The 22,815-nt window shown below is 44.6% G+C and overlaps 1 protein-coding gene across 2 annotated transcripts in view; it reads left to right on the top strand.

Moving 5' to 3' along the window:
- Positions 1-19,092: 19,092 nt before the first annotated feature.
- Positions 19,093-22,815, top strand: part of LOC104021949 (gamma-aminobutyric acid type A receptor subunit rho1) — a 32,953-nt gene continuing 29,230 nt past the window's right edge. For both annotated transcript variants that reach the window (XM_009475586.2, XM_009475587.2), the window contains exon 1: positions 19,093-19,214. In XM_009475586.2, the coding sequence (XP_009473861.1) occupies positions 19,093-19,214 (122 nt within the window). The remainder of the gene's footprint in view (positions 19,215-22,815) is intronic.

Consider the following 22,815-nt stretch of genomic DNA (forward strand, 5'->3'; position numbering starts at 1 on the left):
CGGCTTTGTTCCACTGCGGGAAAAATAGACCAAAAAAAAAATCTGCTGTTTTTTAAAGGTTATGATTCAGCCAGCGTCACTCGGATCCTAATTCCAGGAGCACTGAGCTTGTTTCCTAAAGAGTACAATATGTTGCACCATGGCCTGGTGATGCAGATGTGGCGGAGGCGTCTGTGTGAGGCGGGAGGGGGGCATCGCATGGACCCTGTGCCCCGGGGATGCAGGAGATGGTCTTGTGCAGCCCCAGGCATGCCAGGGCTCTTGCATCTGGTGAGATGATGCCGGCTCCCTGGCCATGGCCACAGATGGTTGGAACTGGCTGGTGGGTGTCAGGGCATGCTGGAGTCACCCCAGGAAGGTGCGAGGAGCAGGGGTGCAGCTGTATTGGGCTGTGCTTGCACGTGGGACCAGGGTAGCCAGCCCTCACCTTCCAGCAGCCATAAGGAAATAGGCTGTTTTGAAAAGCAGGAGGTCAAACGCAGCTTAAGCAGCAGAGGTTTTGGCAGGGGATCCCAGCGACCGGTGTTGTGGTGCACTCGCGCAGGCTCTCACCCCTGCAGCCATCAGGAGGCTCCTGGGACCTTTATTTCCGCTTGCAAGAGAGCAATGCATTTCACACTGACTCACTCACTTTCCTCTCCCTCCCTCAAGACATTCCTTGAGATGAGGCTTTAGGAGCTGGTTCCTGGGCTCCTCTGCAGGTGACACCATCTCTCCAGGCTATGCCAGTGTCACCTTTGCAAGGGGGGACTTACAGAGGCACCTGCACCCACCCCAGCAGAAGGTCTGAGATATTCTCACAAAGCCATGAGATCAAAAGCAAAACTCACCAGAAAGCCAAATCCACTGGAACATCCATAAATAGTGTCAATAATTACTCTACTGGTGAAGAAGAGAAATTGCTATGGCTATCATGTGACCTAAAGATGCAGGTATAATAAAACTGATTCACATACAGGAAAGTGATTTGTACTTGTGAGGACTGGTTTTTTACTATATTTAGTTTTACTCATGATCTCATAGGAATCTTCCTCCTGATTTACTGATGACCTCACAGGAAAAATTTGGAAGGAATTTTACAATTATGGCTTAAAGCAAGAATTATTCCATTTTACTTGATCATTTTATATTTTACAGCATATTGACTTACACAAAATAAATGTACATGAAGTAGGAGAAGCCCCACAATACATGATTAAGAAAAGACAAATGAGACTCTCATCTCCTGAGCAGTGTGGGTCCTCAGCAGATAAAATGGGTTCTCTCAGATGTTGAGATTTTCTTTCGTCTGCTTTCCATTTCACCTTGCTTTTCCACAGTGATGCCAAGCTGCAGAAAGCAGATTAAATCTGTAAGAAGTGTGAGAATAAAGTAAGTTCTGTGCAGGCGAAGGACTTCAAACGGGGAGAAAGGCTGGCAGCCAAGATACTGTCATAGGCAGAGACTTCAAAAGAGACGCAGCAGGTGATTAACTTTGCAACTAATCGGTGCAGCCGGAGGAAGGTACGCAGGCTGCGTGAGCAAGGCTGAACTCTGCAAATTTCTATTTAAGTGATTTCTTAGAGTTTTTGCCATTTATGTACACTCATGTTAAGGGGGCCTGGAAGCGCACTGTGCTTGTGTCTGGGAGCACAACGTTTCCCTAAGGGCTTCCCATCTCATCCGGGTCCGGGGATGGGAGGTCAGGGGGACCAATGCTGAGGATTCCTGCTGCCAATGCAACAGCTTGGCCAGCAGCACCCCCAAACGACTCTGTGGCTTAAACTAGCCACTGTGGCAGATGAGAGGGGTGAAAAAAAAACACCATGGGGCTGTTGCCTAGGCTAACACTGCCCAGGGAAGACACCTCCAGAAGTCCCTGACCACCAAAAGGCTATCAGCTGATGGTACCTGAGTGTGCAAAGGAGGCTTCCCAGCAGGTTGCCATGTCAGCAAGGGGGGCTGGGTACTGATGTGAACAGAGAAAATGGTCATCGCCCCCTCTCTGAGCCTTTTTCACGTATTGTTTTTTACCAGTGAAGTCCATGAGCAGTTTTATGCTTCTCAGCACCAAGCAAAATCCAACTTATTTTTACTCATGGGCAACTCTGCATGTGCTATAATGGAAATTACAGGCCACATTTATAAACAACAGAAAATTTAGTGACGCCAATACAAAGTGAACAATGAGATGAAACCATTTGGTTATTGACATCAGAGATGAAACAACCCCATTAGATCATCTTAATCATCTCTCAGAAATGCTGGATGCTTTCTAATACTTTGTCTGGGCTATGAAAGAAGTTACTGTTAAAGGAATGCCAGCCTGGAGACTGTTAATGGCTTTTTTGGCTCTGTCACACTAAACAACATCTTTAATGCCAAAATGGAGAGATGAGCTTTTCCAAGGAACTGCAGAAACCACGTGCAAAAAGCATGTACAAATTAATAACAACTATTTTTTTTATTTGCTCCAGCACCAGAGAAAGACAAAAAAGAACAGACAATGTTTTGCAGAAATCTCAATATGTTCTTGGGCTTTGGGGCTTTAAAAGAATCAAGTCTTAAAAAACAGTTCACCAACATTTTCTGTCTTAAAATGTGCTGTTCTAGGAATATTTGCTTTGTAGTTTTTCTGGGTTTATTTCATTTCCTTGCTCACTCTTACTATTAAAAGACGCTAGGGAAATGAAGCAAACAAAAGGAAAAAGTTTGAAAAGCTTGCAGAAATATTTTAATGGAGAGGGGAAGATGATTCAGTTGGGGGATATTTTTGCTCTGTTTTTTTTTTTTTTTTTTTAGATGTTGGAGAAGCAGCATTCTCAGGGCTCAGTTCTGGGTAGTAGCATAGGACACCAAGTGCTGACCGGTGATGACAATGTCTTTGTGCTGGGGCCTTGCAGGCACATGGGGCAGTTCTTCCATATCTCCCTGCTCTGCACAGGGCTCCCACATATTTCTCTACAGCTCTTTCTTTTCTCTGCCAGAAATATAGTGATCCTACCTGGGGCCCGCTGTAGACAGGGGAAAGCAGGTGTGCCCCGTAGAGAGTCTCCTCTTATGCATGGAAGTCTTCATTGCAATGGCCAAAAAGAAACATCTCCTTCCTCTGACACCATGCACACAGCGGAGTGGGGTACCGCCATAAAGGAGCACTCACTCACAGTGGTGGGTATGCTCAGTAACCCCATGAGACACCCCAAGTCTCTTGGTCACACTTTGAAAGAGCCCATGTTTGGAAAAAACACGCAGTTCCATTTTCTACAGTGATTGCAGGTTTATAATCCATGGACGAGTGTAATCATGTCGTATTTCCATTTTTGATCATGGAAAAACAACTTTCTTTTCCTGTTAAAATCAAAACTTAAGTCTGATCTTTTAGAATATTCTTTCTTCTGCAAAGGGCACGTTGTTTTCCCAGATATGTTATGCTTTATCTGTTCAGCACAAAACTCAGTCATCGTGTTCCTACATACCATGGGCTGAATTTCCAGAGGAGATTTCTGCTTTCCCTGGACTATTTCTGGGCTGACATCAGCACGCTGTGCTGCAAAGCCATAAACTTGCAACTACACATGCCCACATTCTGCTTTTTGGGTCCTTGCCCAGAGCTTCTCAAACTGCTGTCTCCCCTTCTAGTAGCTCTGCTCTGGATTTCTCTCTGAAATAATTACATTATTTTCTTTTAAAGATAAACCGTTCAGATGCTGTTAGTATCAAGCCTCTGATAACAAATTCGTTCTTGCCAGAGAGGGAGGGGAAAGGATTTGGCCTAAGAAATGAGAGCCTGTTTTCAAGTTCAGTGAAACTGCCGTTCAAACAAAAGCCATAAACAAACCCACTAATGCCAGGCAGCTTTCCATAATTAGAGTGATATCTTTTGAAAAGGGAGGGAGAAGAAAGGATAGATATATTTTATTTTGTTTTTTTGCATCTCTGGGTGAGTTTTACCACCTGCAGGAGCTGCTCAGCTGGCTCCCCTGAAGTCTCTGGTTATCTACGCATTAGGGCGGCTGTGGACTGTAGCAACCTGGATTTTTTCATGCTTCCCCCACCCTGGGCAGGTTTATGGGCTGTGAGGGACCTCCCCAATGCTTTCCCTTCCCCAGAAGGTACCAGGAAGGTGTCATTTCCTTCCAGATAAAAATACACATCTGCTCACAGTCTCTTTTTCATGCTGGGGTAAACTCCCCTGATACATCAAACTGCACGAGCGAGACCCTCAAAAGCCACACGTATACTAAAGAAGAGTCTCCTGGTTATGGTGTCTTTTTTTTTTTCCCCTGAAAAAATGATTCTTCCCCTTAGGAAGAGTTTTTTGTATTGCTTTTATGCCTCCTCCCCTTTCTACTCCTGTCACGGCTTGCTCAGGGTGAGCAACATACAAAAACCCCCTTCACCTCCTCCACCCACCCTGGCCCCTGGGCAATGGGGCTGGGGCTGCACGGTGTGGCCATTCCTGCCAGGCCCCCATCCGCTGGGAACCCCCTTGCCAGGCAGCTGGGAAAAGTAGCTGTGGAGCTGGTTTGTCTCCAGCAGGTGGGGGCCTGCCTGCACTGCTGCTGCCTGTCTGCCTGGCACTGCTGCCTGCCTGCACTGCTGCCCGCACCATTTCCCCTGCTGCTGCCAGCCTGCACCACTGCCCACCTGCCTGGCACCATTGCCCACACTCCTGCCTGCACCACTGCCCACACTCCTGCCTGCCCCACTGCTTGCTCTGCTGCCCACTTACCTGCTTGCTTGCCTGCACTGCTGCCTGCTCACCCATAAACTACCTGCACTGTTTCCTGCCTGCCCACCACACTGCCTGCAATGCTGCCTGCCTGCACCGCTGCCTGCCTGCACCACTGCTTGCCTGCCTGCATGACTGCCTCCACCACAGTCCCCACCACTGCCTACCTGCCTGCCCCATTGCCCCCACTGCTGCCCGTGCCACTGCCTGCACCACTGCCCACATTGCACTCCGGGAGGCAGAGAGCCAGCCTGGGTCAGTGTTGCTTCCCAGTGCAGCTGCCTGTTGCAGAGCTTGAGACCCTGGCAAGGAAAAAGTACCCAGCTGGTATTCCAGATGGAAAAGCGCAAGAAAAATGGAGTGAACAATAACAAAAATTCCCCTTCTTTTCCTTATCCTCTATGTTCCTGCACCCCAACGGAAATAAAAATTGCAGATGATCCTGTTCCCCTAGGTGCAATTACAGGAGCAGCCACAAACTTCAGTGCTGGGTGTAAGGCCCCCCTCCCATCCCATCTCATCCCCAGAGGTCCCCAAGGCTGGTCCCAGGTAGGACACAAGCAAAGGGCACTGGCAGCAGAAGCGGGTCAACCACGATGCAGACACATGTCCTGGGGGACAGGTGACGGCTCGGGGCTGCGTTGTCCTGCTGCTGCTACAGCTTCTGCATACCTTGGCTTGAATGTGCAGTGAAATGAGAGCAAGAGGTTGAATTAGGAAGGTAAGGTGCTGGCTGTGAGAGGGTAAAGAGGAAAAACATGCAGGAAGAGGACAGATGGGCAGAAAGCAATGATGTCAGGACTGAAAATGGTCATAGCAAAAACTGTATTAATTATGTTTGTGCTTTTGTCCAGGCTTTCCTCTTTTATGGGTATATCTAATACGTTTTAAACTCTACCACTCTGCTAGTGTGCTTGCGAGGAAGTGTACACCGAATTTTCTCTATTTTATCTGGAAATAGAGCCAGGTAAGATAAACATTGCCTCTTCTGTCTGTTCCCCCTCAGTGAGCTGCTGAGACCTTTCTGATAGACCTTTTGTGCCCCGGTCCCCCCCGACGCTGCACCTCGTGCTTGCTTGTACACTTCAGTGGCTCTTTTCAATGGCCTCTGCACGTGACCACTTTAGTGGGATGTGCACGGATTCATATAACTGGCATTGACCTCGTTTGGAAGGGAAAAGAAGAAACAATGGTGAAACCACGGTGAAACCACATGGGGAAGTTTAAAAAAATAAAAGGACTGGTTTTCTCTGTAAGGCAGCTCACCTCCCACATTGCAGCCACAATGCTGTACCCCTTCCTTTTCAACATCTGGCACTCTGCTTTTCCTATGCAGCTTCTGCTCATGGCAGGTCAAGGCCTCTCTGACCTTGCTGAGCTGGATGTCCCCTGCTTAATCACTGCTCCCAGGTCAGCGCAGGAAGCACTGCTTCGTCTAGTGACGGTGACAGCACGTTCAGGAGGCTTTTATGTTTTCTGGGAGGCACAGACCTTCTTCTCAATGATGCTCAGCAAAAGGCAAGTGGCAATAGTCACAAGCTGCAGCAAGCTACAGGGATAAAGCTGCTCAGAGAGGCTGTGGAAACTTCACCCTTGGAGGTATCCAAAATTCAACTGTACAGGGCTCTGAGAAGCCTGGTCTAAGTTGGATCTCTCAGGTTTAAGATGAGAAAGTACCATCAAGACATTTTTAGTAGATTGTACAAGAAAACAAGCCTGTTCCTTACTGTATGCTCATCAGAAAAGAAATGCAAACGTCAAGACTTCCTCTTAAGGCTTAGTTCATACTTGTATAAAGATTCAAATATTCTTGCAAACCAAAGGGAGAAATTAAAACCATGGCATGGCATAAATACATCAGCTCTAGACAGTGGTTTTGTTAATAAAAAGGCTGGCTCCCAAACAATTTCTTGGGATAGCAAGGAACCAGATACCAAGGCTGACGGTCTCACATCCATGCCCCATTGCTTTATGACTTTGATGTGAAATGAGCCTATCGAATAGTTCAATAAAGTCTCAAGAGATCAATGATAATTTGTGCTGCAAAATGAACATCAAAATGAACATCAAAATGACACTAATAAAAATTATAAATTATATGAAGACCAAAATTAATAAAAGCTCTTTTCCAAATACAAATCTGTGATGCCACTAAGACTTGACAGTTAATAGCTGTTTCTGGCCATGCAGTCTGGGAAATGCCAGGATTAAAAGTCATGACTCGGTACCTCTGCTGAATCCCTGAGAAAACTTAGCAGCCTCCATAGAGGTAACACTAGGAGGAGAAGAGGTTAAGCTGGACAAAGGGGCACCTCCTAACTGTGAGCAAGCTGCCCAGCACCAGAAGGCCCACCTTGGTGGAGCACCCGTAAGGGATGGATAGCACCGTGCACATCACCCTTACCTAGAGACACCCCACCATAAGTGGAAACAGACCCTGCCATCCAGCCCTAGGGCTTTGCCACACAGTGTTTCATCAAATCCCTCCAGCCATTAGCACCATTTTGAGGTCCACTGAGAGCCCAGATGAGTTTCATTATGCAGCCATCCTCTTCTGCTAAGAGCGTGTGACATCAGGCAAAGATCTGCTGTTGCTGATGAAAGTTGTGTACCTGGGGAACCTGCACAAGGTTTGGACTGTCAGATACACTGCTCCTAAGTGCTGATGGGCACATCAGTTGTAAGTGGCTGAGGAGAGAGGTCTGAGTGTTTTGGTCAAGCAGAGGATCCCTACATTTAATAGGGATGTGAATTGCTCTCCCTTAGTAATAAGGCATTGGAAAAATTAGATACTAAAGAGATTGCTAATGATGCTCTAGCAGGTGACTTCTTTGATAAAGGCAGAAAATATAATCACTAGGTGTAGCGTATTTGGTAAGACCTTATTTTTAATATTTTGTACAATTCTGGTTACCTATATTGAAGAAATATGCATGTGAACAGGTGCAGGTGTAGGGAAGGACTCCTAGGATGGTTAGGGAAATAGAGAGGCTGTCTTACAAGAAGAGAACTAAAGAGCTTGTCTTGTTGAGCCTTGCAAAATCACGGTTGTGAAGGCATATGATTGCAGTCTGTGGACACTTCTGGAAGGATTAACACCAGACAAGGAGATTGATGTCAAAGGGTAAACCGATACAGGTTCAAATGAATAGAACTGAATAATGAAAAATGGGAAATTAGAAGATTTCTAACTATCAGTGATGTTGAGGACTTGTGTTACCCACTAAGAAGTGAGGCCAGAGAAGCTAAAGCATTACAAGATGGGGCTTGATGAATTTATGGAGATGAGGTGATGCTTTCAGCATCCATTTGCTTGGTTTCTTTACAAGGGTCGTGCAAGAAAGGCTGGTGGTAAGGGAAGCAGATGGTTGTAACTTGTCTGGATCACATGGATTGAAGACAAATATTTCAGTATTGAGCCAGTCACCTTCAAAGGCTGGGACACTGCCACACTTGCTTTTCTTCATACATTTTACTTGGGTGAGAGCAAGGGCAGGGGGGCTTCGGTTTTGTCTTCTGATAGTGCAGCAGAGATTAGTGACAGATGTAAGCAGGACACTGAGCACTGAGGTCTCCTCTTCAGACTTGTCCTAGGAAAGCTTTTAGGTATCTGCTTGGAGTGTTTTTCGTGTGTGCTCAGGATTAGCCTGATCACCAGTTCTGTAATCTGAAAGGAAGTTTTCCCTTGGGTCAGGCTGGCAGAAAAATTTGTTGGTTTCTTTCAGTGGTTTTTTTGTTTTGTTTTGTTTCCCTCTGTGACGTGAGCCACTTCCAAGAATGGTCTGTGCTGACACCTGAGGAACCCCCTCATTCTGCAGAGGGACAAGCAGGATGCTCTAATAGTCAAGAAGCTCTACAGACATACTAGGCTTGTTCATTTGCCAATGGCAGTGATTTCTATGCTACATAATCATCTGTTGATTCCTGTACACTTGCAGTCTCTTGCTGCAAAACAAGACCTCTTATTAGTATTTTATTTCAGTTAAATATTCCAATCAGGCTAATGTTCTACTAATTACAGTCTTCTGTCTTCCCATATTACACCATATGGTATCTGCAGACAAGGGACAGAAGCTAAACTGGTGGAGATACACGAAGTGCTTCACCGTGGATTCAGCCCACTATTTGTATAAAAAGACATTAACAACAGCAGTAGGACAAACTGAGCAAATGAGCGTTTTGTGAAATTGAGATCTTGGGAGACAATAAAGCAGGCAATTGTTTCAGTTAGAACAAAATTTTTAAAAAGAGTGCAAATCCAAGCTGTATCCAGTACAAGAATTTTTGACAGGGAATTCATTGGTTGAGAAAATGGTCTAAAGTAACTCTAGTTCACCTATGTCTGGAGGACAGAGCAATTGAACACCAGTGGGGTTATACTTATTGGCAACAGGCTAAAGGGACACACAGTGGGGAAAGTCTGCTGTGGCATTTCTGTTTCATCACAGATCTGAAGACCTAGAAGGGCTGCAGGCTGTTTGAGATCCAGAGGTGGTAAACAGTACCAGCTGTGCTGGTGAAAGGGTGTCAGACAAGTTTATCTGCGATAACCCATCTAGCAGCTTTTAGAAGTTGGCCACTGAAATCAGAATTGCATGTTACAGATTTGTCGCTCCTGTTTTCTGTCCTCTTCTTGGTGTGTTTCTGTGCAGTTCATAATACCTTTTCGGTTTGTTTTTTATTGCTGCTTTGAGGCATCAGTGTTATAGTGATGAAGATCAGTAGCAGAGGAAAAGGAGCCAACCGATAATTTTCCAAATGACCATGTATAATTCACAGAGCTTCAGTACATCCAAATGTCAAACTAACATCATTTCAGCACAGAAATTAAAAAAATATTGTTGTTGAAGCTGCCCCGATCTGCAGTCATGTTCCAATGTTAGTGCAAAACCATGAAATATCTCAGAATTGACAGAGCTGGGGATGCTGCAGCGTATTCACAGAGGAAAATAAAAGCTTCCGGATTTCTTTGTGCCAAAAATAAAAGGTTGCAGTGATTCCAGTGAGGGGAAACATGTAGGGAGCCACTGGGACAGGCTGTCCACGGGCATTCAACATACCAGGCTCCATTAGAATAAAACAAGAATAGAAAGGTGGGATTTGCTGACATTAATGACATCATTGACTCTGCACACTTAGAAAAATACTCTCACAAGCCCATGAGGAGGATCCCATGGCACAGCTCTCTGTATGCCAGCCAGCTGCACTGGGTTGCTGTCCTCAACAGCGAGACAGCCTCTGCTGGAAGGCAATTCACTCAACTGACTGAGAGAGCTACCTCCTGATAAAATGCACTGTTTCCTAGAAACACTTCCCCAGCAGCCCCTGATGGCTGGCTCGGAGGTAGCTGTCCATGCTGCAGGTAAGGAATTTGGGCGGGTGAGCCCCCGGCTCCTTACATGCTGGGAGGTGCGGAGTGCTTCGGACACAGCCCAGGGGCTGCCAGTAGAGTACGTAGCTTGAAAATGCTTCTCTCAGTTGTCCTGTTCATGTGTTCATCTCTGAATAAATCCAAGATAAGCTATACATATGCCTAGTTTTTGATTGAAAAGGTTAAAAGTGATGCTGAAGCCATATTTGAAACGTGTGAGTCCTGTGAGCGACGGCCAGGCAGATCATTTGTGGCTGGGTGGTGGGTCCACCAGATGGCCACCCATGGAAGTGGGTGATTCCAAGAAGCAGCTTAGTGAAAACCACTGTGTACCTCAGAGTACATCTACCAAGGGAGAATATTGTGATATTTGTTTGTCTTTATTTTAAAAAATACAAATTGTTATAATCTATTATTTAAGAGCCTCTTTTTGACCAATAAGTATGGAAAATCTAGCTATTATAACATATTGCCCTCTGAAGTTAATTATCACTGCCAAATTCAGCAAAGGTTGTCAGATTCAAACAAATTTGTCTTTCACTGTTTGAATTTGCCATGTTAGCTGGTGCCAATAATTGACGGTTCTGAGCCTGGCTCATTGACTATTTGATCATCTAACCAGCTCTTCCTTATGGCACTGGCTCTTGGACTTCCCCAGATTTATCCTTGTCTCAGAACTAGCCCATATCCTTCAGAAAATCATACTATCTTCAGTTAAAAAATACACTTGTAGAGAAACAAAGTTCGTTGTTACTGTTAAGAAAACAAAAATTAATTTGTTACTATTTCAAATTTGTCTTCTGTGGTCTTCCAGCCACTGGATCTTGTAACAGATTTAATAAAGCTATTTTAATAAATCTTTAGCTTGCTGGATAGAGGAGAGACCTTGCTTTCAAGATGCAGACAGTCTGCATCATCACGTAAAGAGGTAATACAACCTTTGTACTCTTACAATATTCCCTTTTTTAAACACAAAAGCTAGCAAATTTTGGCCACTTTTTTTGTGTAGGAAGGTACTGTTCAGCTACTTTTCCAAGAAAATTCTCCATTGATGTCCAGAATTTCTCCTCCTTATCCTAAAATTGTGACCCACATTCTTGACTGTTAGATGGATAGTTTTGCAGTAAGCTGTAGTCAAATGACACGAACAGTTTCTGGCGCTTTCCCTATGATATTCCGTTTACTCCTTGTCAGTGATCCTTCAGTTTTTCTGATCAACGTCATGCCACTGCAGGCTCGTTCAGGAAGCAGTCTGTGTTTTATTCTTGCTTATTGACAAGAACGGAACAGGATAAAGAACCAGTCTCTTTGGGGAGATAATTGCGTTGCCTGGTGAAGATTTGCCATTTACAGTCATTTTCAATATGGGGGTTTTGTCTAGTTTTAAAAGATTTTCCTTATTTTATCTTGATACTGTATTGTTGCAGTTCCTTAATCAAAATGCCATGTGGTGCAAAGTTAAATGCCTTACAGAAGCACATTGCATAGCTTCATTTCCTCCAGCAAACACATTTTAAATTAATCAAAAAAGGATTAGCTTGGAAAGATCTATTTTTCTTTAAAGCCATGCTAATTGACATTAATCAAATTACCCTCTAACTCTTTATTTATTGAGTGTCATATCAGCCATTCCAATATTTTGCCTGGGATCAGTGTCAGGATGAGGGCTGTAATTACTCCAGTTGTTTATTTAATCCCCTCTGAATATTGGCAGAACAACTCTTTTATTAAGCACTTCTGCCTTCTCTGAATTGCTATTGACAGTTCTGTAGCTGTTATTCATACCTGCATTAGCTTTTGCCTCGAGATGGCCCTGTTGGAGTCTCAGTGTTTGTGTATAAGAATTTCTGACTCACCACCCTTCTTTTTTCTTCCATTTTGTTGCTGTCTTTTGAAATGCGTTTTGAATTATTTCTTGGTGGACAGGCAGGGGCCCTTAGCCTATTACTGAGGAAATTCCCCATAGGGGTGATGCAGTGGGCTGTGAGAACAGTAGAGGAAACCGGGAAACCCTTTTTAGCTAGGGTTCTGTGTGTAAGAAATGTATTTATTGCAAAAAAGGGGAATGGTGTGGACTGGATAGGAGGGCTGAGGACCAGAACCTAGTAGTCAGAGTGAAATTAGTCCCTATCCAGGATGTGCAAAGCATAATTTCAATCCAGTCTGAATGCTTTCATACCTTTTAGTTCTGGATCTTACAACAGAGCTGAACTCACACCTTTTAAGGGAGCACTCCCTCCTAGTAAATCAGTGTACTGTGTGCTCTGTGGATTAGGACATAAGGGGACCATCAGCGGAATCCTTAACACCCGTAGCATCCCGTATCTGCCTCCTCTAGTATATCTGCTAGTAGCAGCCAAAAATAATTTCTAACGGGCTGCACTGGGCACTAGTGTGCATATTTCAATATTTTAATTCAGCCCTCTTAAACTGCTAAAAGTTAAAAATCTTTCTAAAAGTGTCTTTTTATCTTTTATTTATCTTTTACTTTTTAAAGCATCTTTTTCCAGTTTTAGCAGCAGAACCTCCATGCAAAAAGGTCTGGTGCCCCACGGCCGAGTACACACAAAGCCGTCTAATCCAGCTAACACAGCGCTGGGAAACTGCAGAACGGGCTGAAACAAAAGGACACAGCTCAGCACGCAACGCACATAATCTCTCAGACAGAGTGTAAGGCTGCATAAAGACACTTGTGAACTCAACTAAGTCTCCATGGGCACAATGACACATCATGTGGGGAGAAAAGGAGTATTCGGTGGACAAAGACATCCCTGAGGAAAGAGCTCTAATGAAACCAGCGTGGTATTAAAGATTTGCCTCGTTGTGGTGCTGTAGCATTGTTATTCATTTCAGCAGTGAGAAACAGCAGCCGAATGCATTAGTCCTGCAGCACTGCAATTCACTCAAGCGTGTTGTTCGCTGTAGCCTTTCAGGTTTGTGCCCAGTGCAAGCTTGGCCTATTTCCCTTGCCTTTCATACAGTGCACAATCCATTTAGGGATTTATAGCGGCTTAGAGGCACATGTACAGTGCCTTGCCTCTATCTGATTTTTATTCTGTGATAAGAAGGCTTGGGGTCATGGGTTCGTTGGCACATGTCTCCTCCCTGCCATTCATGTTGTATGGAAATCTAATTATTAATTAGCGTTTAGGATTTCTTGAGGTCCACTAATGTCCGCATCACTACCTGGAGAAGCCCCAGAGTTTTCCACAAAGAGTATGTGAACCTGCTCTGATGTGATGCAAGAGAGAGCAGAGAAGAGCAGGGCCACAAAGACAAATATGATAATAAACCACAAAAGCTATTTGCAGTGAAATCCGTAACCAGTATCAAGTGGCATGATTCCCATCCCGGTGCACACTTACGCCAGCTCATACATTGATCTTTAACACTGAAAGGTAAACTCTTCCTGTTCGGACATCCCCCCCGCTCCACTCTTGCCAACAGCTCCTGGTCTCTGCTCCCCACAAAGATAGTGTATTTGCCCATTGTGCCTTTCTGCATGGGCTTCCTTAGTTTTAATCACCTCAGTGTAAATACATGTATTTGCCCTGCTCTCATCCTCTCAAATTCCTGAAGAGTTTGATTTCAAGTTGTGCAAAGAGCAGAGCTACAAGTGTTGGGTTTGCGTGGCAAGGTTTTGGTAGTGGGGGGCTACAGGGGCAACTTCTGTGAGAAACTGCTTAGAAATTTCCCCTGTGTCCAGTAGAGCCAATGCCAGCTGGCTCCAAGGTGGACCCATTGCTGGCCAAGGCTGAGCCAGTCAGTGATGGTGGTAGCGCCTCTGGGATAACATGTTTAAGAAGGGAGAAAAAAACCCCACCTGCACAACTGCCCGGAGAGAGGAGCGAGAATATGTGAGACGAACAGCCCTGCAGACACCAAGGTCAGTGAAGAAGGAGGGGGAGGAGGTGCTTCAGGCACCAGAGCAGAGATTCCCCTGCAGCCCCTGGTGAAGCCCATGGTGAGGCAGGCTGTCCCCCTGCAGCCCATGGATTAATGGTGGAGCAGACCCCATGCTGGAGCAGGTGGATGCCTGAAGGAGGCTGTGACCCCGTGGGAAGCCCACGCTGGAGCAGGCTCCTGGCAGGACCTGTGGAGAGAGGAGCCCACACTGAGGCAGGTTTGCTGGCAGGGCTTGTGACCCTGCAGGGGACCCACGCTGGAGCAGTCTGTCCCTGAAGGACTGCACCCCATGGAAGGGACCCACGCTGGAACAGTTTGTGAAGAACTGCAGCCCGTGGGAAGGACTCACATTGGAGAAGTTCATGGAGGACTGTCTCCTGTGGGAGGGACCCCACACTGGAGCAGGGGAAGAGCATGAGGAGTCCTCCCCTGAGGAGGAAGGAGTGGCAGAGACAACGTGTGATGAACTGACCCCAATCCCCCTTCCCCATCCCCCTGCGGGGAAGGAGGTAGGGAACTTCAGAGTGAAGTTAAGCCCGGGAAGAAGGGAGGGGTGGGGGAAGGTGTTCTAAGATTTACGCTTTATTTCTCATTACCCTGCTCTGATTTGATTGGCAATAAATTAAATTAATTTTCCCAAATTGAGTCTGTTTTACTCATGACAGTAACTGGTGAATGATCTCTCCCTGTCCTTATCTCAACCCACGAGGCTTTCATTATATTTTCTCTCCCCTGTCCAGCTGAGCAGGGGGATTGACAGAGCAGCTTTGGTGGGCACCTGGCATCCAGCCAGGGTCAACCCACCACAGCTATGAATGGCCACCAGCTCTGTTGCCACCACCATAGTGAAACTCGGTGGATATGCCACTTATCGCCAGGCTGTTCCAATTCTATTCATCATCTGTAGTAATGTCCTCCTTGGAGATGGCCCTGTATGCAACAAACATGAAGAATCCAGCTGACATATTTCACCTCACAAAGAGCGAGCGTGCATCTTCTGTGAACGTCCCAAAGGACAGCAGTGCACTTGTTAAAAAGGGACACAAGTAATGGATTCAGAAACCCCACTAACTTCATATTAAGCCTGATTTTTGAAGTTTCTGACAATACCCATGAGTGAAGGCACTAAAGAAGTAAAAAACTCTACTCTGACAGTGTGCCCTGGAGACATGGATTGCCATTTCTGAAAGACACAGAGCTGCACAGGGGAAATAACTTTCCAGAAATCAAACAGCATCCTATCAATTACACAGGTACCCTTGTGCTCCTCCAGCTACTGCAAACATAAATCACAACAGAGATACAGTGACACATTCATCCACGTTTGCATTAAAACCTTTTAGATAAAGGCAGACACCCGTTAGGAAGAGGTTAGAAAATGCAAATGCTATGGGCTCTTTTATGTGTGGCTGCTGCATGGTGTGTACTGTCTATTACTGCACCATTGGAAGCTTTGGGTAATTAATTAAACAAGAGAAGGCCTGGTTCATGATTTGACTGGAGTTACCATTGTGGCAGACACTTACACTGCATTGTGCCTTGCCCTCTTGGGCACTGAAAGTACTCCTGGTTTCCTATGGTGGATGGTGGCTTATGTGACTGTTCTCCAGATTGGATTTCTGCTCCTGACAAGGTCAGCATCTCAGTACACAGCTGACCTAAGGACAAAAAAAGTCTCAATATTTTTCTTCTGTCTATGCTCTCATTTTGGAGATAGAGGGGTTATAAATAGAATTGGCAAATAGTTGACTTTTCTGCGGTAAGTGGAAAAAGTCTATCTTTGCTTGGCTCAAAACTTGTTTATTTTATGAAACTTGTCTGTTATAATGATATGGTTGGGTCAAATGGAATTAAATGTTTACTTTTGTGACATTTCTTATCATCTTTTGTTAATGAAAACCCAGGAAATACAGGAGTAGAGTCCGAGGCAGTCTAGGAAACCTGCATGTAGATGGCCTCGGTTACTAAGGAAAAGCCCAAGGTCTCATTGAACTCTGAGGAACAAAGTGACTGAAGTGATAAAACCCTGAAGCAGGGAAAGCACTGCCAGCTGGTGGGTGCCGAGTGGGCTGCTGAGCTGAGCAGGAGCTGGAGGTGGCATGGAGTCCTAAGACAGGGTCAGCTATACCTGTCTTAATGACTTCTAATGATGGCAATTGCAAACTCTTCCCATGTAATCTACTTCAGTGCTTCACTGTCCTTATTGTTAGAAAATTTTCCTAGTATGTATTCTAGTATCTAACCTCATTTTTCCCTTACTAATCTCGCAGCCCATTACTTTTTGTTCTGTATACCATGGCCGTTTGGAACAGAGTATTTTTCTCTCTGAAGTAACTGTTACATACATAAAGACATATACCGTGCTATTTCTACCCTTGTCAAGCCTTCTCTTTGGGTTAAGCATCCAGTTGGTTCACAATTTCTTTGCAGATCATTTGCAAAACTTGCTACTTCCTTTCCATGTTGGTAGTGAATCGCGGATAATCATAGAATCATAGAATGCTTTGGGATGGAAGGGACCTTTAGAGGTCATCTAGTCCAACCCCCTTGCAACGGGTAGGGACATCTTCAACTAGATCAGGTTGCTCAGAGCCCCATCCAGCTTGGCCTTGAATGTTTCCACGGATGGGGCATCTACCACCTCTCTGGGCAACCCCTTCCAGTGTTTCACCACCCTCATTGTGAACAATTTTTTCCTTGCGTTCAGTCTAAATCTACCCTCTTTCAGTTTAAAACCATTACCCCTTGTCCTATCGCTACTGGCCCTGCTACAAAGTCTGTCCCTATCTTTCTTATAAGCCCCCTTTAAGTACTGAAAGGCTGCAATAAGGTCTCCCCACAGCCTTCTCTTCTCCAGGCTGAACAACCCCAGCTCTTTCAGCCTTTCCTCACAGCAGAGGTGTTCCAGCCCTCTCATCATTTTTGTGGCCCTCCTCTGGACCCGCTCCAACAGGTCCATGTCCTTCCTGTGCTGAACTGCCTTTGGAGTACAGCAAGATAAACCAAGCTAAAAGTAGCAGCGTTTTGCATCAATCCTACCGATATGTCATCAAGATCATGCTTCCCTGTCTTGGTTATGAGAATGTCATGTGAGATGGTGTTGCAAGCTTATCTAAATCTACTGCTTCTCCCCAAGCTATGAAGCCTGTTGGCCTGTTGGGGAAAGAAATTAAGTTTGTTCAGCAAGTTTGGTCTTGATGAGTCCATGTCTGTCCCTCATCTGTCATTTCTTCTGGGAGTTTAGAGGTTGTCTGACGATTTGTTCTAAGATTTTTCTTTGAATTGCTCGAATTTGAACTTTTCTATGAACAACAATGCAAAAAAGGGGAATTGAACACATTTTTTTGCCTTCTCTATAGCTTCTTTTAGTAAATTCCTTCTGTTAGTGAGAAGACGAATGTTTCCCTCCTCTCATGTACCAAGGGACCTCCAGTTTTTCCAAGGCAGATAAGTGAAATCATAGTTATCCATTGCTTGTCAATCCCCATTGCTCCTCTGGTGCATAAACAAGGGACTAACATTTTTTAAAACTGTGTATGAAGTAACAAAAATGCATTTCAAATAGAAGAAAAAGTTCCTTTGATGAAAGATGTCATAAAACTCTAGATTATTGCAAAGACTGAGAAGAGTATATCTAATATCACCACAGGTGAAAAGAACAGTTGTTAAGGTACTTTTTATCTTCCTTGAGAAGGATATGTGAATCGGTGGAAACTGAATGCAGGTAATATTCAAAGATAAGATGAGTACAACTTCTTTGAACAGCATCAGCGATTAACCATTGCAACAAACTGCTGGTGACTGATTGCCTATCTCTTGAAGCCTGTGTGACTCTGTGTAGGAAATGTTTTAGCCCAGCAAATCATTGAATTGAATCTTGGTTGACGGAATGAAATTTCAGTGGCTTTCGATGTGTTGTTCTTGTGGATCCCGAGGCAGTGTAAATGCTCACTGAAGTCAGTCAAGCCACGGCAGCTTAGGCCAGGTAGAAATCTGCTCCCCAGGGTTTTTAGAAAGGGCTTTCATGACAAGAGATGGGTGACTGGACAAACTGCTCTAAAATAGAAATCCATGGGTAACAGGCAGAGGATGAAGAGCCTTGTCAGCAAAGGGATGGGACAATACTGGTGGTGTCTGCAGAGCATGGGGCAATATCTTCATGATAAGGCACAAGTGGGGCCAGAGCCGTAAAGCCTTGGGGGGGGAGGCACAGAGGAGAAGGAGAGTAAACACGGAGCTGTCGGTTATGCAGGGAGGGGGTGAGCTCCAAAGAGATGGGCAATGTGGCTGGCTCGACCACGTATTTCTGCTCATGTTATTTTACTTTCTTTAGCACCAATTTTGTCAGCCACATGAGACCCAGCACACCATCCCCTCGAGCTCTCCTGCAGCTTTGGCAGGATCCCTCCAAGCAGGTCTCCCCCATGCTGTCCTCCTCCCCTTCCTCTGCACACTGGGATACCTTCCAGAGACCCTGCTCAGCAGAGCGGTGAGGTATGTGGCACAGGTCCTGAAAGCACTGACCACTCCAGCCACAGTATCACCGTATAGTAAAGCAATGTAGAAAACCACACAGAATCAAAATACTGTTTGCAGATCTAAATGGAAACAAGTTTTTGCTGGAAACTGATGCATGTTTATTAACACTTTTCAATCTATTGCAATGCCTGTAACAAAAATCACTGCTACACAGATAAGTTTGGTGATTAAAGAATGACTAATGACACCTGCCTGACCAGCTGCACTACTTTGATTAACCAGGTAGAAATATATGTGTGCCATATCCCACAGGTACTTGAAAAGGGTTCAATTTAAACCAATTAATAAAATAGCCTGTTTGGACAAAAAATAATTGTTCTCTGAGAATACGTGAATTCAACACTGCTAGAAAATCCCTGCCATCTGACGTAGAAGGATTTATAGGTTTAGTGGAAATTGCTTTCCCCACTGTCCAGATTAAATACTGCAGGATGATTTTTTGTATGAGTAAACATCCTTCCAATAACGATCAGACCGATAATGTCTTAAAAAGAGGAACAGGATCTACATTTTGGGTTTCTTCTTCTTGTATGGACTATTTCTGGATACAGAACCTTCAGGTAACATGTTGACTGTCCATAAAATGCATTTTAGCATCTTCCTCCTGTTGTGGGGATGGGTTTTATCCACTGAATGCAGAGCCCACCGACAAGGAAAAGAAATACATGAGGTATACAAAAAAGGCAGGTGAGTCTCATTTTTTTACATTCAAATAACTACAGTTTGGACAAATGTAATGTTTCAGGTGAAGATATAATGACTAAGAGATAATTAGAGTTTGCATTTGCAGATTATGCTCCCTCAGACAAAAATATTTTCTGCTGCTGTTTTTGCCAATGAATAACTTTTAATGCATTTTCTACAGTGAAAATCATTGTTCTCCCCCCAAAATGGGTTTATGAGGTATCTCAGAGTTTGACAGGGTACAAAAAAAGAAGCATTTTTTTGTATTTATTGTGGTTAAAATGTGGTAGAGTATTTACATGAAAATGGAGAGGAAATTTAGGTCCATGAGGATTGTTGCGTAGATTGACTTGAGATCTCAAATGAAAACATTCAGAATTTATTTTATTATTCCCATATCATTTGCTTAATAGAGCTTTTGAGAGGAAAAAATTAAAGTCTTTCTGTAAAATTCAAGGATATGGTCAGTTATCAGAGGAAACAGAAAGAGCATTCAATGTATTGAATTAAGATATTAAAAATTATTTTAAATATTGTCTATTCTTCTCTTTCCCTCTCTCTCTCTCTCTTACAAAAAGACTGTGTGACATTTTTCTCTCACTACCCTGTAGACAGCCATTTTAGGAAGTTTTAAGTTGAGGAAGGTTTTTCACTACAACTGAATTATGATTACTTATATTCTATTTGGGGAATATTTGGAACTTTGCATGAGGATTTTTATACTCAGGCACAAAACAAGGTACATCTAGAGGAAAAATCCTTTGTTTTTATATTTTTTGAGAATATAGTTGGAACATTTAGTTTTCTGTTCAAATGTTGTGTACTTCTGCTTGCGACAGACTGAACCTATGTTGCTTCTGCCTTGCTATAGTCACTGTTGTTGTTCTGTAGTGACTCTGTATCACCATTAATACCGTAAAGTGTACGGGGATGGAAATGCAGGAATGTCACAGTCCTGAGGAATTCAAACCACTCCTGTTAGCCTTCAGGAAAAATGACTGAAAGGTGGAAGGGATGAAAAGCGCAGTGTCTTTTTGTTTTCCTGTAGCCCCTTGTAACAACTCAGGGCTACATTACAGAGTGACTGCAGTGTCCTGGTTGGCACTTGGGGGTCCATGAGCCATTTTATACATAGGAAATAGCTTTAGCAGTGATGCCACTTTCGTGGAGGTATAACTGGCAAAATGGATGCAGTGTCTCTGTTCATGATCAGCCTCCAAGGGATGTGTTACCAGAGAGAGTATGGATGCAAGACAGCCACGAAGACTCTGTTTTCATTGAGGCTTCATGACAGTGGCAGCGGACGCGATATGCTAGCTGTGGCAAAATAAAGGGGTGAGAAGCAAGGTACCACCACCACGATTTGAGCTGAAAAGCGTCCAGCAGAGAGGAATGTGTACGCAACAGTCATGTTCTTGTTTAGCGCCTTTAATAAAAAACTCCCATTGCACCAAACGCTTAACAGTGTCAGTGCAATTAAGTGACAATATAACAAATCACAGCATCAGAGTGTTAAAAATATGCGAAAATGGAAAAGAAATACTTATTCAATTCAAGTAGGAAATGCCTCATCACCCATGCTTTGCATATATGGTGTAATTCTGCCAGGACAAGCCCATCAGAAAGCCCCGAGGTGTCATGGGTCTGAAAAGCTGGGTCCACCGCCCTCCCAGCATGCCCACGCTGGCCTGGGAGGTCATTTCTGGCCTATTTCTGCCTCAGTTGAGCAGTACTGACGCTGAGGAGGGCTGATGGGGAGAGAGGAGCAACACTGGCATGTGGCCGTAGGGTTGTCCATCAGCAGCGTGGTGCCAGTACAAGCGCTCACTTTCCCCTGTGATGGGATAGGCCACAAGAGACCAGTGATTTTAACAGCCCTGTAATTTGTAAGGTAAAAAAGAATGATTATGGTCATCCATCTGATTTCCTGCTAAGCACAAACCACAAAGCCTTCTGTATGAATTGTACACCCGGTCCCTAATTTATGATAATTACCTTCAGTGTCAAATAAACTCAGAATAGGATCATAAGTATTTTTTACCTTTGGCTTCCATTCATTTACTCCTGTGTTATGCTAGCTTGTCTATTCTCCATCCAGGTACTTGCAGGTGGATGAAGCTCCTTCTTCATCTCCGCTTAGATATATTTAGAAAATTGAGCTTTTTATATTTCTCACTGTAGGATAATTCCCAAACCTTGACTCAGTCATTTGCTTGTTTTCCTCTGGCTCTTCACTGCTTTTGCAGGGTCAACATCAGGACTCAGTGCAGTATTTGTACAGTCCTCATGTAGGTGCTGTATACAGAGTTACTCCTGTTGGCCTCCTGGGATTGTGGTCATGGTCTCCATTGCAGCCCCGCAGTGGCAGATTGTGTTTGCCCAACATGAGCGAACATCTGTGTATGGCAGAACACCTTGTCTTAGAGGTACAGCCAGTCCTCTTTGCACGCACATGTAGTTCCCTATACATTAAGATGCTGATCATATGAGACAGTTTTGAAGTAGGCACGGTTCATTTGCACTTCAGCCAAAGTCAAGGCCTTTTTCCATCACAGAATTAGATCCTGGAAGAAAAACAGAACAAGAGGGGATGCTATGTAACATCAGAAAAAGCTTGCAGTGAAGATTGCTCCTGAACATGTTGTTATTGATTCTGTTTCCCCTCCCTTCAAGACTCAGCCCTGAATATCCATTATGCAGAAGGAGTTACAGCAATTGACTTTGTTACTCCTCTCTGAGCACTGTTATCTCTTGCTCCATACGGCTTATGATAAGGACCAGGATGGAAATCCATCCCTTCACTGCAGCCCTTGCCTTCTGAAGAGACTCATATACCTCACTGGAGGTAGATGGGGGAAATCTATTCAAAGTGGAAAAGGCTGGCTCCACCCCACCACAGGATGCTCAGGGTGGCTTAATTTGCACCCACGGCCTCCTTAGCCTCCAGAAGTGCTTTAGGGGCACAAGAGCATCCGCTTGCCCTACTGCCAGGGCTCAGTGCCAGCCACCGGTGTTGGCAGGCAGTGCAGGCACCTGCTGTAGAGACCAGCCACCTTGGGTGTGCTGCCAGCATCCTGCTGTCCCTGACAGACGTGTCCAGCTTTGCCCCTGATTCTCATGGTGCAGCTGATGGAGGAAACACACAGGGTTGTAGCTTCTTTCTGTGGATGATGCCGTTCTGCAAGTGTTACTTTCTTCCAAGGAGACTCATTTGCTCTGAACTCTGCTTTCAAATAAAAACTCACTGTTTGCTCTGCAGTTTTCAGCCCCAGGGCTTATCCTTTCACCTGTCCATATCCAGCTGGTCCCACGGCCTTTGCACTCCTCCTGATATAGTCAATGGGGGACCGCAGAGTCAGACACTTTCTCTGTCACAATTTTTGGCACTGTAGGTACCCCAAGGTAGCCAATCTCTCATGAGACAGAACAACCTGGAAGAAAGGTGAGCAGACAGGCAAGGTTTTCCCCACAAGAATGCATGCATGCAGCATGGTCCTTTAGGGACTCGGTTTGCATGACAGGAATTTTGCAAAAGGTCCCAAATAATTCCTGAAATAAAGCTGATGAGGCTTTGGGACACGGTGCAGAGTGTGACAAGAAAATG

The sequence above is a fragment of the Nipponia nippon genome, unplaced genomic scaffold (genome assembly GCF_047370975.1).
Source record: "Nipponia nippon isolate SJK-2023a ecotype South Korea unplaced genomic scaffold, ASM4737097v1 scaffold_4, whole genome shotgun sequence".
NCBI classification, from domain to species: Eukaryota; Metazoa; Chordata; class Aves; order Pelecaniformes; family Threskiornithidae; genus Nipponia; species Nipponia nippon.